Source organism: Balaenoptera acutorostrata, chromosome 6 (genome assembly GCF_949987535.1).
Source record: "Balaenoptera acutorostrata chromosome 6, mBalAcu1.1, whole genome shotgun sequence".
Classification (NCBI taxonomy): Eukaryota; Metazoa; Chordata; class Mammalia; order Artiodactyla; family Balaenopteridae; genus Balaenoptera; species Balaenoptera acutorostrata.
Window position 1 is genome coordinate 120105228 of NC_080069.1, and position 17167 is coordinate 120122394.

General features: G+C 43.6%; 1 protein-coding gene across 3 annotated transcripts in view; it reads left to right on the forward strand.

Annotated features, from left to right (window-relative positions):
• Positions 1–17167, forward strand: part of ABL1 (ABL proto-oncogene 1, non-receptor tyrosine kinase) — a 140178-nt gene that overhangs the window by 88843 nt on the left and 34168 nt on the right. Inside the window, exon 1 of one of the 3 annotated variants that reach the window (XM_007194492.2) lies at positions 7925–8496. The exons of the other annotated variants lie outside the window; for them this stretch is intronic. Coding sequence (XP_007194554.2) covers positions 8418–8496 — 79 coding nt within the window. The 5' untranslated portion in view covers positions 7925–8417. Of the gene's footprint in view, positions 1–7924; positions 8497–17167 lie in introns of those variants that run through there. 3 annotated transcript variants of the gene reach the window in all.

Consider the following 17167-nt stretch of genomic DNA (forward strand, 5'->3'; position numbering starts at 1 on the left):
GTTGGGTCTTCGTTTCTGTGCGAGGACTTTCTCCAGTTGCGGCAAGCGGGAGCCACTCTTCATCGCGGTGCGCGGGCCTCTCACTATCGCGGCCTCTCTTGTTGCGGAGCACAGGCTCCAGACACGCAGGCTCAGTAGTTGTGGCGCATGGGCCTAGTTGCTCCGCGGCATGTGGGATGTTCCCAGACCAGGGCTCGAACCCGTGTCCCCTGCATTGGCAGGCAGATTCTCAACCACTGCACCACCAGGGAAGGCCTGTTTTTATTTCTCTTACCTCCCCGAAGCCCCACTGGAATGATAATAAAAAGATTTTTTGAAAAGTGAAAATGCATAAGGACCAAATGAACCCAAAGGGAAAAGTAGATAGGAAAGGTGAACACATTTTTGGAAAATGAGAGGCAGTCAAAAGCGTGGTAATAGACTTAGCAGAATCGAAGAAGCTGAAGCCTAACCTCTTCTAAGAGAGACATTGATTAGAAGTAAGCCAGTTTACTTGTATGAACCTGAGAGAAAAAGTCAGAAATTAGAGGCATTAGTACCATGGAAAGCAAGGGGTCGTGAGGCCTTAACTGAAATCAAGGGGATCAGTGGAAAGTCTGTAAAGGAGTTTTTAGATTCTTCACACCCTTCCCCATCCCTGTACAGCCAGATGACCACTTCTGTTTCCCACCTACATGAGATGAGAAGTATTATTGAGAAATTGCCCTATAAAGGTTCCAGACTCAGGGATATTACCCCCAGCTGGGGTGCAGGTAAGCCATTGGGCTGAAAACAGTGAAGTGGGCAAGAGCAGATTTTTTTTTTTTTAAGTCTGCATGCTGAATAATGAGATTCTCAGCCCTCTTCCAATATCTGGTAGCTAGAGCCCTAACAGAGAAGAGATGGAAAGATTCTTTTCTAGAGAAAAAACAAAAAAATAAAATTGAATGGTCCCAGAGAAAAGCCCATTTGGGGGTTCTCTTGATGGAAAAGTAAGCTCACCACCTCCCTTCACTGAAGTCCACATGTTGTACCACTTCCATGCATATTTTTTTAGTTCCTCTTTCATGTATAATGAATGGACAGTCAAATTAAAAGTCTCTATATGATAGATAGAGGGTAAAACAAATTCGCAGAAAAAGGGAACATGGTGGAAATAAAAACAATGCAGGAAACAGAAGAAGAGTTCAGAAGAACTATTCATTGCTCTCCTCAGAGAAAAATACAGCAAACATCAAACAACAGTGTGTTATTAAAAAGTAACAATCAGAATAAAATGAGCTCTTTAATATTGAAAACATGATAGCTAAAATTTAAAATTCAACACAAGACTTGGCAAATAGTCTATCTCAGAAAGCAGAAAAATTCCAGAGCTTAGTGAAGTGAGTATTTTCTGGAGTTAAATGACAAATCTTTGAATTGCATTGGCTCCCTGAGTACACAGCATATATATATAGAGAGAGAGAGAGAGAGTCCAAGCCATATCATTGTAAAATTTCAGAACACCAAGAATATTAGAAGATCCTAAAAGCTTTCAAAGAGAAAAGCAGGTGATATATAAAGGATCAGGAGTCAGAGTGGAATTGCACTTCTAAACAACAATACTGAAAACTAGAAGACAGTGGAGAAATGCCTTCAAAATTAAGTGGGGAAAATGATTTTCAACCTAGAATTCTATACCCAGCCAAACTGAGTGGAATGGAAAGGCATTTTTTAGACATGCACCTCCCCTCACCCCCCAGGAAGCTACTGGATGATGAATTCCAGCAAGATGAGGATGTAAGTCAATACACAGAACTGAGGATATTTTAAGTGTCTTAGTATTTGGAAAAAATTCTACTAAGTATTTGGCAGATACTTGAAATGTTTGGGGAAAAAACAGTAATAGGCATAGAGAAGACTAATCAAATGAAAAAATCAAGGCAATTAATATCTTCATGATAAAGTTATATAATAAAGGAAACATTCATAGTATATTATTGGCGGAGCAATGAACAATATTTATATCATCATAATAATGTCAACACTGACCAATGATTTAACCAAAAATTGTGATTTTATTGTTATGGGAGGTTGGAGATAGTGATAGTATAATACTACTATAACAAGTTAATATATAATGTGGAAAGCTGAGGAATCCAGAAACAACAATATGAGGATATTAAAAATCTAAAGAAGGCTGCCTCTGGGGAAACAGACAAAGGGATGGAGTCAGGGGACTACTGATTTTATTATAAGACTTTTAGTACTATTTGATTCTTAACAATGTATGTATTGATATATTACTTTGATTAAGAAAAAAATAATAAAAAATATTTAGGGCATACCAACAATATTAGCTTCTTCCGGGAGAAAAATTGTTTAATCATTATGTTTGACTTGTTGATTATAAAAAATATAGTAAAATCTTACTAAAATGAGATTTTCTAGAAAGTGGATGTAATTACCCTAAAGCAGTTTAGATTTGGCCCCCCCATTGAGAATTGTAGCTCTGTAAATACCAAAGGGACTAACAAAACAAGCAGTGTTATATGAAAGACAGTCCTATGTGTGGCCTGCACATCAAGTTCTGGGCCTGAAATAGGCCCCCACTAAAGATGTGGGGTGTGGAGTTTGTGTTTTGCCACAAAGCTGTGGTTGTAAAACTTTGGCTTTAGGATTAAAGATAGGACTCTGTGTGACATTTGAACCTTGGTTGCTACTCCTACCCTATAGCTAGTGTTTCTTTCCCTTAATAAAATAAGTTGATTTCCTTGTCCCTTGGAAAACCTCCAGACTGCTTTCACTCCCTCAGACTGTGCTTTCTGGAATCATTTGCACATATCACATTTGTTAATTTTAGCTCTTGACTTAGTGGCAGTAAGACTTAGGCAGGAAAACAGACCATCACCTGATACAGTAAGAGGCCTCTTTTGGAAATAACAATAGTTATTGTTTATTGAGCACCTTCTCTGCATTGGGCACTTTCCATACATTATTTCCAATCTTCATAACCCAGTGAGAGAGCTACTCTTAAGACCATCCCCCAATTTTACAGACTAGAAAATTGAGTCACTTGCCCAAGCTGTCACAATGAGTGGCAAGTCTGAGACTGAGAATAAGTTTGCGAGATGCCATACCTCATTCAGTCTCCACTGTGTTGCCTCCCCCTCTCACCTGGTTTCCCCATACCAGAGTCCCTGGACCTTTCTGACACTTGACCAATGAACAGTCTTATCTCACTGAAAATGTATGATACTTAAAGGGTTGCATGTATGCCCTTTACAGGGGCAAAAGTGGGTATGATTGATGTGATATTCTAAGCTACATTCTCCAGTGGGTTGGGCCCACATCACTAGGGAGCCTGGCAGTCTCTCACTGGACAGTGTCTGCAGAATCAGAGGATGTGGGCTTTGTTGGCATGTGAAATAGCATACACATACCTCAAGATCTTTGTTCTTTCCTCCTAAAGTTATTAACTGGGCTGGAAACAGTGAAGGGATCAGTCAGATCTGGGCCCATCTGGTCCTGGGGGCCCCAAACCAGGCACCATGTCAGATTCATCTGTCTGCCTTAAACTCCCACCCCCATCCTGCTGCTCCCAGGTGGAGCTTCCGCATCCTGCATCTGTGTCCCGCTTTCTCCCCTTGACCAACTTCTGTGGTGGGCCCTTGTCCACCCGCCCACCCTGCTTTTAAAAAAATAGGACTGAACTCCAAACTTTAAAAAAATTCAATCTGTATCCAAAATTTTCAGAGAAGAGTTCTCTTTTGGTAACTTGTTTAGAGTTATACAATTTCTTTAACTCAAAGATTGCTTTCAAATGAATAAATTTTAGAAATATCCGTCCCTGTTTGTCCTATTCCCAGGGAAAATAAGAAGCAGCTCTTCGCACTTCCAAAACAGTGGTTTTTAAACTTAAGTATGGGGACTTCCCTGTGGTCCAGTGGTAAAGAATCCGCCTTCCAATGAAGGGGACGTGGGTTCGATCCCTGGTTGGGGAACTAAGATCCCACATGCCGCGGGGTAACTGAGCCCGCGCGCCACAACTACTGAGCTTGTGCGCCTTAGCAAGAGAGCCCGCGTGCAACAACTAAGACCCAATGCAGCCAAAAAGAAGAAAGAAAGAAAATAAATAAATAAATATAATTTTTAAAATGTCTAAACTTCAATATGCACACAGATCATCTGGGGAACATGTTAAGATACAGCCCGCTCCATATATTCTGATTGTGTAGGTCTAGAATGGAGATCAAGAGTCTGCATTTTAAGGAAGCACCCCAGGCGATTCAAAATAGGTTGTCCATGGACTGTACTTTTAGAAACACACAGCTCAGATCACATACTTTAATGTAATTAAGAACCTTTATTCTTTCTTTCTTAATATTCTTAATATATTTTAAAATATTCTTAAATATCAATAGTTCTAATTCCCTGAATTGTTTTAAGACATATTTTTCAATAGTTAATGATTTTTATTTCATCCTCTGGCTTTGCTACAGTTATCCACCTTTCACTTAAATTGCAAATTATGTCCATTTTGGAAAGTTCAAGGGCTTTAGCCCTTACTACTTCTAGGTGTGTGAACCTGGACAGAATACTTAGCTGTCCCGGTCCCTGCTTACCCCCCTGTTTCCTTACCTGTGAAATGAAGTTAAACTACACAAAATTCGTAGGGTTTTTGGGAGGCTTGTGCCTGGCACATATTAAAAGTGTATTCCTTTCCCAAACTGAATGTAATGTAGCAAACATGTTAGTTCACAGTCTTTTTAATTTCTTTGTTTGTTTTCCTTTTTTTTTTTTCTTCTTTAAGTTAATGGCTTTTAGGTTTAAGGTTGCTTAGAGGGAATCCTTCTCAGGCCTTTCTTCATTCTAGTAAGGAGATTGAAGCTCTCTTATTTGCTTGTAACAGAAGTTTTTTGTATCTTGTGAATAAGCTTCAAAGAGCATCAAAAGCCAGATCTGGAAAGAATAGTACTGGTTTAATTTGGTGGTATGCAGCTTGACGATGTTTTCAATATTCGTTGCTGCTAATTCAGAGTGTTTTGCCAGACCTGTTGATGTATGGTTTTATAACTTAAGTTTTAAAAGATTTGGACACGGTTTATAAGCATTACTCATTTTAAGAGTTTTTAAAGGGATAAAGTCATTTTATTTTATTTTATTATTTATTTATTTATTTAGGCTGCGCCTGACCTTCACTGCGGCATGCGGCATCTTTTTAGTTGCAGCATGTGGACCTCTTAGTTGTGGCATGAGGGTTTCTCTTAGTTGCAGCATGCGGACTTCTTAGTTGCGGCACGCATGCGGGATCTAGTTCCCCGACCAGGGATCAAACCTGGGCCCCCTTGCATTGGCAGCGCGGAGTCTTACCCATTGGACCACCAGGGAAGTCCCCAAAGGGATATGGTCATTTTAGACTCAAGAGCAGAATATTAGTAACAGTCATTAGCTTTTTAAAATAAACTTACATCCTAATATAAAGTATAGCACATGCAAACAAATACCTGGGCCTGTATTAATTGACAGAATTCAAGGATATGGTTAGAATTTCAAAAATGTCCGTTAACATATAATCCTTTGCATTAAGGTGCCTACTTGAATATAACCCATTAAACCTTAAATGCTATATAATGACAGACTTTATTATAGTCTGGTCCAAAGACCTTTAACTTTCTAAAATGCCACCAACACAGTAGTTTTCAGCTTATTTGTACTGGCGGCACCCTTTGGGATTTTATTTTTGGCATTACACTGGAGGCTGAAAGTTTCAAGTAACACTAAACAAGTTGGCTATCATTACAAACGGGCTCTCTAGCAGAAATGATAGTGGCTCGCAGAATCTAGACAGCGTCCACAGTCACTTGTCACCTGGTGGCCCTGTAGCCCTGTGTCTCCAGGCAATGGGAACTGCTGTGTCTTCTTGGGTGCTCATGAGGCCTGACCTGGTACTACAACACAAACCATAGGTCCCTTACTTGCAGTAGAAACACATTTTGTACATGAATCAGAAACTGACAGGACATCTCTGAAAAGTTAATGACGCCCTGGCTGAGAAACCCTGTGATATACACTAGTCACATCCAGTCCAATCTTGAACTGTCGGGTACTAGTTTTGGCAAACCTGAGTGACGATCTTGTTACTTAGCCATTCCTGGTGTACTGAAGATACCCAGGTTTTTGTAACTGCAGGTTAGGCTAGACCATGAACGAGTCCAGCTTTGCCTCTGGAGCTGATCACCATAGCTGGGGTCTCTTGACCAAGGCTGCTTCTGAAACAGATGACAACCTTAGTTATTTAACCAAAGATACAGATATCCAAAGCTTTAATTTACTTGGAATTTATTCTTGGTGGGAAGGGGCTGCATAATCCACTGGTTAGGAGCTTGATCCTTGGAGCTAGGTAGACCTGGGTTGAGTCCAGCTCTGCCTGTTTCCAGCCATAGGACTTTGGGCGAGGTGCTTGACTTCTCTAAACTTCAGATTTTTACCTGAAGAATCAGATAATAATTCTGTTTTCCTCACAGGATAGTTGTGCAAATGCAATGTGGTAATGAACAGAGGGTGCTTCTCACAAGAGTCTGACTCATAGTAAGATCTCAATACATGTCAGCTCTTAGTATTCATGTGCTCTAAGATGTGTACTAGGGCTTCCCTGGTGGCGCAGTGGTTGAGTATCTGCCTGCCAATGCGGGGGACATGGGTTCGAGCCCTAGTCTGGGAAGATCCCACATGCCACGGAGCAACTAGGCCCGTGAGCCACAACTACTGAGCCTGCGTGTCTGGAGCCTGTGCTCCGCAAACAAGAGAGGCCGCGATAGTGAGAGGCCCGCGCATCGCGATGAAGAGTGGCCCCCGCTTGCCGCAACTAGAGAAAGCCTTCGCACAGAAACGAAGACCCAACACAGCCAAACATAAATAATAAATAAATAATAAATAAATTAAAAAAAAAAAAAAAGATGTGTACTAACTTAATTTTTCTCCCTATTGCAATTTAGTTATCTAACACTATTTAGATAACTTCACTTTCCTATAGTTACTGAAATTTATCTGATTTTATTTATTTATTTATTTTCGGCTGCATTGGGTCTTCGTTGCTGCAAGCGGGCTTTCTCTAGTTGCGGTGAGCGGGGGCTACTCTTCGTTGAGGTGCACGGGCTTCTGTTTGCGGTGGCTTCTCTTGTTGCAGAGCACGGGCTCTAGGTGTGCAGGCTTCAGTAGTTGTGGTGCACAGGCTTAGTTGCTCCGTGGCATGTGGGATCTTCCTGGACCGGGGCTTGAACCTATGTCCCCTGCATTGGCAGGTGGATTCTTAACCACTGCGCCACCAGGGAAGTCCCTATCTGATTTTTATTAAATTATTTGATATGATTGGATTCCATATGGTTTCCCACTGATCTGGATTTCCGGTTTTGTGCCAAGGAACACATTATTGTGATTTTTGTTATTTATTATGTTGTTATATGTTATGATATTGTCTCATCATTAGTTATAAAAGGATTTGAGCCAAGTACAGCAATGAAATGGGTTTTAAACAATGGCCCCCATGGCACACACCAAACAAGGGGAAGAGTTCTCTGTTGAAGAAAATGAGGCTTCTTAAAGAAGGGACACAGGCCATGACCCTGATGAGTTCTCATTGTGGACACTAAGCTCCCTTTACAAATGATCAGAAGCTATGTTTGAATTTGAACTCGCCCATCTCTTTTGTCTCCTAGTCTGGATGTATGATTTGACAAACGTGTTGCAAACTTGTGTAGTTGTAATGTGGGTTGCAGCTCTCTCATTATTCATTCCTCAGACGCCTATTGAGTTAGCCTGAATCACAGTAAGCTCACTGAGTATAAGTGAGACCAGAATTGATAATTCCAGAGGAATCTGCATTATTCACCAACAGTCTAGGGACATAGGGTTCGCCAGGGCACCGCGCCCAGTGGAACTCGCTTGGCCTTAAGTGGTGCAGGTTGGGGGCATCTCCTGCCACAGAGATGCAGGCCTGCCCTCCCCATCTGCCCTAGTTGTCGGTGTCTTTCTTGGGGTGTTAGGACCGCACTTCCCAACGTTGAGAACCCGTGAATGCCGCGCTTAAAATAACCACCCCCGCTTTCCTTAACCTAGAAATTGGCGGGGCCTCGGTTTCGGACCGCGGTAACGGCCCAGGGCCGGGCTGGGCCCTGAGAACGCCGGGAAGCTCTGGGTCCGGGCGCGGCGCGGAGAGGGTTAAGGCGGCGGGGGCGGGCCTCGCGGGCCGGGCTCCTGGCCCTTTGTTAACAGGCGCGTCCGGAGCGGAGACCAAGACGCGGCCGCGGCCACGGGCGGGCGCGCGGGGCGGCGGGGAGGCGGCATGGCGGGGCCGCGGGGGCCCGGGAGGGCAGGCGGGGCCAGCCGGGAGAGCCGGGCTTGAGCCGCGCCGCGGAGCCAGCCCAGGGCGCCGGCCTCGACGCCGCCGGCACGCGAAAATGTTGGAAATTTGCTTGAAGTTGGTGGGCTGCAAATCCAAGAAGGGGCTCTCGTCCTCCTCCAGCTGTTACCTGGAAGGTAAGCGCGGGGCCGACGCCGGGACTGGGTCTAGGCGGCCGCGTGTCCGCCGCCGGGCCTTCCTAGGCCTCGCCCGCCCGCCCGCGCGCGCTCCCTCCTCTTCCTCTCCCTCCCTCTCCCTTTCTCGCCCTCTCCCTCTTTCTCCCGCTTTCTCTTTCTTTCTCTTTCTTTCCCTCGCCCGCCCCTGGGCGCTGCCGTGAGCCGGGAGGGTGCGGGGCTCCGGCCCCCGCGCGCTCACCCCGGGAGAACCCACGTCGGGAGGGCGAAGTCGCGGGCCCCGGGCTGCGGGGCTCTGCCCGAAAGTTGGGGAAAGCGAACTCTATAGGCCTGAACGGCCTTGTGAGCCCACGTTGTGGAATTTCCACCGTTAATTGGGAATTATGTGTCAAAAAGGTCAACCCGTGTTTGTGAAACATATGATTTTCATTAAGTCTCGTGTACAAAGAGAACACGGCTCTACCATTTATGGATACAGAATTTCAAGTGATCTTTCTACTCCCCCACCCCCCCCACCCCTTATCTACGGACCACGACGAGGTCTTAGGAATTCTCTCACTTTTGCGGGTGAAAAGAAAAGTTACACCGTATTTTAAGAAGGCATTTTGAATGAGTCCAGGGTACTTGGGAGGGGAGAGGGTAACCTCCTGTTAAGTTCCTTCGATAAAGCCTCAGAGCCCGGAGCGGTTCACTTTCGCCCTCTTTCCATTCTACTCTCCTTTTCTTCTCTAATCCCATTTTTTTTCTTTCCTGTTTATTTGTCTTTGTTTTCTGTCTTAGTAAGGTGACAACTGAAAAAAAAAAAAAAGCCAATTGAGTATGATGAGTGGCCCTCATTTTGTAGCTTCAGGATGAATCTGAAATTTATCTGATTTGGGGACTGGTCATCCCAGACTGCTTGCTTTCAGCAGAAAGGCTAATTGTACTTCAGAGATGTAATCCTGCTTGCATTTGTTTGTCATTTTCATTTAGGACTTGAAATAGGAATAGAAATGTAAAGCTCATTTTAGAACAAGTAGAATTTCTGCTGCTGTAGTGCCATGAAGTTGTAATGTTTTTCTTTTTAAAATGAAGGCGAAATAAACGGAGGCCTTGTTAATCGTCTAACCTATTTTTCTTTTCTTTCCAACTTTTTGACTTGAGGGTCTGCCTGATGTCACATACATGTACAGCTCAAACCATAAACACCAGTGATACAGGTGAAACCCGTTGGCCCCTCTTGCCATGAGATGTGTATATTGTTAGCCCAAGGTTAGTCCCTTGGAGAAGATGCGTCCAGATGGAGTGGGCTCACAAAATCTAGCATTTAGAGGGGAAGATGGTTGATTTGTCCCTAAAAGTTGGCATCTGAGCAGCCAAAATCATCTTCAGTTAATATGTTGCTTACTTTCCAAGTTGCTCAAAATTCTGGACACATTCTCATTTACATCTGTAACGAGTTAGTGTTAGGCATTACCATCTCCATTTTGCAGATGGATACTTAAGGCAGAGTAGATGAATGGGCTTTTGTAACTGCAGAGCTGGAAGAAAGGTTAGGTCAAAGCAATGCTGTGACATTATTTTGTTTTCCTGGGAGTAAACAGGGGATTTAGTTCTTACCTGGCTGGTTTAATTATTGTTTTGGGGGAGGGGAGGCAAAATCTAATGAGTCTTGTTCCAGCATGTCTTGAAATACTGTTGACTGTCAAGTCTCAAAAAAAATAAAAGTTCTGATTACAGCAGACTGCCTTGCATTAAGGCTTCATCTAGGAAGGTATCACTCTAGGAATTCTTTTTTGTGACTAGTTTTCCTTCTTTCATTGTTATGGTTAATCGGAGAAAGTAAAGGAATTACTGTTTTGTAGTTGAGAGAATTTAACAAACCTCAGTGATTGTTTCTTAAAGACTTCATGTGCTATTAGTCGTTTGGGAAAAACACTTGCCAACATCTGGATAAGTAATCCAGGCTTTTTGCTTTTACTGACATCCTCAATCAATCAGTCAGTGTTTAATTGACATGCACTAGGGACCCAGGCATACCGAGTCACGGAGAAAATTGAATATGGTCAAGTTTTCCATTCTATCAGAGAAAGTTCAGCCATAAATGCAACTTGATCATGCATCTATTGCTACTTGGGCCTAGCTGTCAAAGCAACAATTATTAAATGCTTACTGTGTTCCAAGCACTGTTTCAGCATTCTATGTGATTTAATTTGCTTATTTTTCATGATGGCCCTTTGGTTGCTTCCATTTTATAGATGAGAAAGCCGAGGCATCTGAAAGTTAGGAAACTTGTCTAAGGTCACAGAGCTAGCAAATGGTGGTGCTGGGATTTGAACCCTTGCTGTCTGGCTCCAGAGAGCCCAGTTTTAGCCAGTATATGCTTTACCAGCTGTGATTGTTTATCTCCTTTGTAGCTCTCTGTGGATGTTAAAATGGTATCTTCAGAAACACTCTAAAGCCTGAAACAAGGATATTCTTTTTTTTCTCTTTTAGAAGCCTAATACTGATAAAAATGATTACCTTTAGCAGTAGATGTATATTAAAATAGCTGTACATCATAAAAAATTTTAAATAGGAGAGTGAAAAGAAAATTCTGTCCTTTATCCAGTTTCCCTACCCAGAAGCCTCACTTGAGTTTCTTATGTGTCCTTCTAGAAACATTTTATGCATGTATAAGCATTTATAGCATTTAAATTTTGTGCTCCAACTTTGTGAAAGTGTATGTTTATAGCGGTAACTATTCACCATGACCACAGTTTGCTTTACAATCTTAGGTTTACTTCAAGCACTGAATTTTCTGCTTATTTCTTCCCTCTTCTAGAGGTGTGAAAGAAAACATGAACATTAGCCAATGGAATTCTTTTTTTTTCCACTTTACTTTTCTTTGTTCATGTATTTGTACTTGCATACATTGTGCATGAATGTTGTACATGGACATGTTAGTTCTGTACTGTGGAGTCAAAAACTAATGTCTGTGAAGTGAACTCTTCTTGAACTTTCAAAATTTATTTTAAGGGCCCACTTTTAAACGCTTCTTTTCAGCAGTTAACTTTCTGGCGAATGCTTTATGCGGTGCCAGCCACGCAGATACACTTTTAGAACTTATGCCTCAGAGAAGCTTATGCTCTCTTTCTAAATACTCTCTGCTGAGGTCATCAGATACTTCCCTTGTTTAGTAACAAAGAAAATCTGAAGCTCTTTCTGTAACCAAATAGAAAGCCAGTCAGTCCTTTTCATTTGGGGTTACGTTGAAGTTGTTGAGCGTTTATGATGTGACAGTTCTTTGGCACCAAGCACTTCATAGACATCCTCACTTCATTCTCATACCAACGCTATGAGGTTTCTAGAGAAGAGGAGGAAGAAGGGCCCCAGTTCACTTTGGTTGGAAATACTTTTGAATTTGGAGTCAGGCGATCCCAGGTTTCGTCTCTCAGCTTTTCCGTTTTCTTACCTCTGAAGACCGAGAGAACAAACATTCTGTCCAGCCCACCTTCAAGGATTGTTTTGAGGATCTAGGAGATGATTCAAGGGAAAGCGTTGAGACCAATGAAGTGCTAAATGTATGTATTTATACTGATGTGAGGTCCTTTTGAGATGTCCTTAAGTCAAGGCAGTGTTATGGCTAGGGTATTGCCAAGGGCCCATTCTCACGTGAAGCACACAGCTCTGGAGCCAGCCCGCCTGGGCTCAGAGGCCGGCCTGGGCCCAGATGCCCGTGACCATGGGCATGTTGCTCTCTGAGCCTTGGTGTTCTCATTTTTAAAATAAGGCTCATAGTAGTCCCTACCTTCTTGAGTTGGGAGATTTCACATGAGAGATTTCATTTAAATTGTTCAGCACAGAGCAAGATGTTTGCAAATGTTAGCTGTTGTTATTTTAAGTAAATATTTCACAGTCTAAAATATTGGCATTGCCAATTTCTCTAATGGCTGAAGTGTGATGGTAGAATAGAGCTAAACCCACCCATAGTTTTTCTTGTTGTTAAGAAAACAATTTGTTTCCAAGTTTGCTTTGATGCATATAATTAATACTTCCTGTCCTTGGTTTTAAGGAAAAGTATCTTCCCTTCCTCTGACCCTTTTTTTTTTTTAATTTATTTATTTTTTGGCTGCGTTGGGTCTTCATTGCAGCGTGTGGGCTTTCTCTAGTTGTGTTGAGCGGGGGCTACTCTTTGTTGCGGTGCGCGGGCTTCTCATTGCAGTGGCTTCTCTTGTTGCGGAGCACGGGCTCTAGGCACACGGGCTTCAGTAGTTGTGGCATGCGGGCTCAGTAGTTGTGTCTCGCGGGCTCTAGAGCACAGGCTCAGTAGTTGTGGCGCACAGGTTTAGTTGCTCCGCGGCATGTAGGATCTTCCCAAATCAGGGCTCGAACCTGTGTCCCCTGCATTGGCAGGCAGATTCTTAACCACTGCGCCACCAGGGAAGCCCTCAAATCCTTCTTTCTTAATCCACACCTTCGGTACTTTGTTATACTGTATGTTGGGTGGTGGTGATAGAGAAGACAGACAGAAAGGAGAGATACAGACAGACTGGGAGACAAAGACAAGAAGTCAAGATAAGAGGGAAGGAAGGGGTGGGGGCTGGGACAGGGGCAGAGGGGGGATGGGTGGCGGCAGGGAAGAGATCCAGAGATGAGAAGGAAAAAGAGCCAGATCGTGAGAGAGCAGTGCTGGAGAATGAGACCGACAGACTGACAGACAGACAGGTGGCTGATGGATGGATAACTGGAGGGAGAGCAGGTGAGTGACTTCACCTCTGTTTCCACTTCCTGCCCTCTCAAGTGCACTCGGTACTAGCTGTTATTCACTCACGTTCAGTGGCGTAAACTTTAGCCTTATTACTCTTAAATTCTCTTTGGAGACCTAACCCTTATCAGTCTCACCAGTCCTCAGATTTACCTAATAGCATTGTACATTGAATACCTTAACATTTAATTTAAAGGCGGGCCATGAGTAGAATTAGCCGTTGCTTTTTGGAGCCAAAATACCTGTTTGGGGGTCATGCTCACTTAGTCCAATTAGCAATAGGAATAATAATGGCTAATGAGACATTCTGGGGAACTTGCCTGCCATTGGGCAGCCCCTTCACTTAAGTCAGTCGGGTCTAAACTGGCCCAGGAGCCTTGATGATGCTTTACAAGAGAACAGGAATTGTGAAATGAGTGCTTTCAAACCATCCCAGGCCTGGCAGGCAGAGGGGAAGGCTTTCAGTCTGTTGCAAATGGCCTGTGACAGAATAAAAATGCCTTTATGGTTAGCAGGCTCACTGTGGACAGTTTGCATCTGGGCCAGTAACAGGGATTCATGGAACCTTTCTTCCCACAGACAAGAAGTGTGTGGAGGCATCGGGATCTCACCGGGTGTCTGCCTGTTGGGAGACTATAACAAATCCTATTTCTTTTGAAAGCACAGAGAAATGTACTTTCCTGTTACACCTTGTTTTAGGATCTTGGCCGTGGTTTACATTCCATTAAAAAGTTACTATATTTCCTAGATCTTTATAAAAGTTTTCCTGGTCAGGTTGCATTTGCTTTTCATCTTTACTGTCTGTCATTTCTGCTTTTCTTATTTCAGGTTAACAGATAATTAAGGTGCACTCTTCAATCGTGACTTAATATTTTTACCTTGTTGCTAAAGACAAACAAGTAAAGGGTGTTCGTACAGTTGAGTTCATTTTAAGAAACACTGAGCGGTGGTGCTGTATGTCCTGCATTGCATTAGGCAGGTGCTGAAGACTCTGATAATAATGCTTGGTCTCTGCCCCAAAGGAATTCACATTATTGTGGTAACAATAACAAGAGAAGGAATAATTATCCTGTAGTGCAGTGCCCTGGTGCCAGGTACCACTCCCGCATTCGTGCAAAAATTCTCTGCGTGCGGTATGCGTTGACCCCTCCTGACGGCCCAGCTAGGTTGAAACCATCGTGCAGTTGAGAAACTGAGGCTCAGAAATTAATATCTTAAAGACGTGGTGGGCTGAGATTTGAACAAGGCTTGTCCACCCTGGAGCCCAGGCTTACTGTACTGCAAGGGACATGGGAACAGATTCCTTACTGTGTCCCTATCAGACACCACGTGCTCCCCAGATGAGGTGAAGGGGAAGTAATCAGCGGGAGGAGAGGCGGTAGGGAGGCAGAAGGACCCGTCAGAGGTTTCCTAGAGGGCGTGAGGGCGCAGGATACGGAGTGGGCTGGGAAGGCATTCCAGGGGGAGTGACTGGCCCTTGTCCAGGTGCACACAGCTGAGGCAGCAACAGGGAAACTGCAAGGCATTTGGGGAGGCTGGGTGAAGAGTGGGTGTCGGGGGGAAGGTGCCGCTTCTGGAGCGCGGACTTTTCCTGTAGAGGTGGTGGCAGTAACAAGCCCAGCCGTTTTCTGAGGGCCCGTTTTAGTCGCTAGGAGCAGTGTCGCCTGCACTATCGGCAGACTGCCAGCTGTCCTGCAAGGCACATGATAGCACTGTTCCTTCTGTTGCCACAGGTGACAGTGCTAGTATTGATAAATGTGACTGAGCGTCGACAGGCAGAGCTGCCCCCCAAGGTTTCTGTTCTGCCTCTTGGCCAGCAGCCATCTCAGTGGGTTTTAACATAAGAGTGACTTGGTCAGATCTGCATTTTAAAACGACTGCTCTGGTGGCAGCGTGGAGGCGGAATGCAGGGGGTGGGGTCAAAGGGGGAAACCAGTCAAGGGTGTGGTGGGACATGGAAAGTACGGGACTGATCAGAGGTTTGGGAGGGAAAGTGGCCAGACTGTGGGTGTGCACTTACTGGGATGAGAGGGAGAGGGAGGGGGTGTGAATGATGGGGTTCAGAATGGTTTGAAGACGGTAGGGTCTTATTTTATATTGGTCTTTATACTTCATTTTCAGTAACTGTAGACTTCTTTGACAGTAGGTTCTTAGAAGGTGACACAAAATTCCTTTTATTTTTTGGCTTTCTGGTGGAGGGAGGGGGGCAGGGACCGTGTATCTTCAGAAGGGAGCGCTGTGTATCTGGACTGCTGATACGGACAGAGGTTAGGATGGAGAATTCTGTTTTCTAAAATTGGCTAGGAACATTATAAGGTAAAAAGATTCCCAGACACAGTTAGACCTTGGGCTACTTTAAATAAATTTATTTTTTAACTTTTTATTTTTTAAAGGAGATTTCTCTAAGAAACCCATTTAATTTATTACGTACAATGCCCCTAAGTGGGAAGTAATAAAACTGCATTTATCTAAAAAGAAAAGTGAATAATGCGGGCTTTGCGCTAATTTACTGCAGCCCCCTTTCTAGGCCCCTCTCCCTGTCGGATGACTGGGGTTCTAGTGAACCAAATCTGTAGCGTAGCAGTTGTGAACCTGCAAGGCCCTCGGGGTCTGGCATGGAATTCGGAGCCTCCGTGTCCTTGGATGGAAAAATATGAAAACTTTATTTCACTAAACATAACTGAAAATTAGTATATTATTCTTTTAAGAATGTAGGTAACAAACCACAGTAATATTAGCAGTACTTGTGACTTTGCCACCAGTAGAAATCAGATATTTTCAAATCATGTAACAATTGTAATTATTACTTACACTCATTACTACTTTGAAATGACAGTAGCTACTACTAGAGCTTGTTATTTAAGGTGTTAATAAAGGAGCATATATTTAATGCATTAATAAAGAAGCACCGTATCACAAATTACTTTTTTAAAGATATTTTGAGGACTGTTTCAATAGAGTTTTCCTTTGCAGTGCTCCATATGTATTTGATGCATTTACAAACTGTATTCTGAGAAAGAGTCCCTGGGCATCACCAGAGGGTCCACAACACAGCCCAATTGAAGACCCCTCCCTTAGTAGCCTTGATATGTCAGGCTGGCCTTGGGTCCCTGTGTTAATCCTGCTTCTCTTGCCAGGCACGGTCTCGTTCAGGGTCCACCTCCTTCCTACTGAGCTCGCCCCCCTCACAACTCCTGGCCCTCAGTGTCTGTGTCCTTATCAATTAATCCGCAGGGAGCGCCCATCTTCTATTAGACTTCTGCTTTGAGGGTGTGTGAATTTTCATGAACTGTGTTTCTCCCACAAGGAGCAGAGGCCGTGATGATTCCTTGCATCGTTACCGCGTTGCCCTACCCCTGCTCCCCAGCAGCTGACACAGTGTTTTGGGGTGCTGGGAACATTTTGTTCAGAGTGTGAACTTAATGCCAAGGCTATATGCAGCTAAACTTGTTTTTTTTAAATAATTTTAACTGCTCCGGGTGAGGGTGTAAATTACAAAATAAAGGGCCATGTAGAATGTAGATAAAATGGCTTTCATCGAGTTCAAATTGTGGGAAATAATACTTTTCCTCTAAGCTCATATCATAAAAAGTTGTATTAGACTGTTATAAACTGACTTGAGAATAGTCTGAGCATGATCTCATCAGTTGGAACCGAGTATGAAATAAAACACGAAGGCTTCCTTCTTTTATGAAGGATCTGTTTTATAGATTTTTAAATTACAGAGATTCCTTGAGCTAGAGCATAATAATGAAGGGCCCACAAAAGAAACAAGACTAAAGCAACCAGGGTTTAAAAAATTGAATGTGAGCAAAAGTAAAGGGAGTGTTTATCACACGCGACACGCCCCACCCCCGCGCCCCTCCCCCACACTGAACTGTCCCCGAGAGCCCCAGTGTGGACAGTAATGACTGCCACAGAGCCGGCTGTTCTGACTCTAGAAGGAAC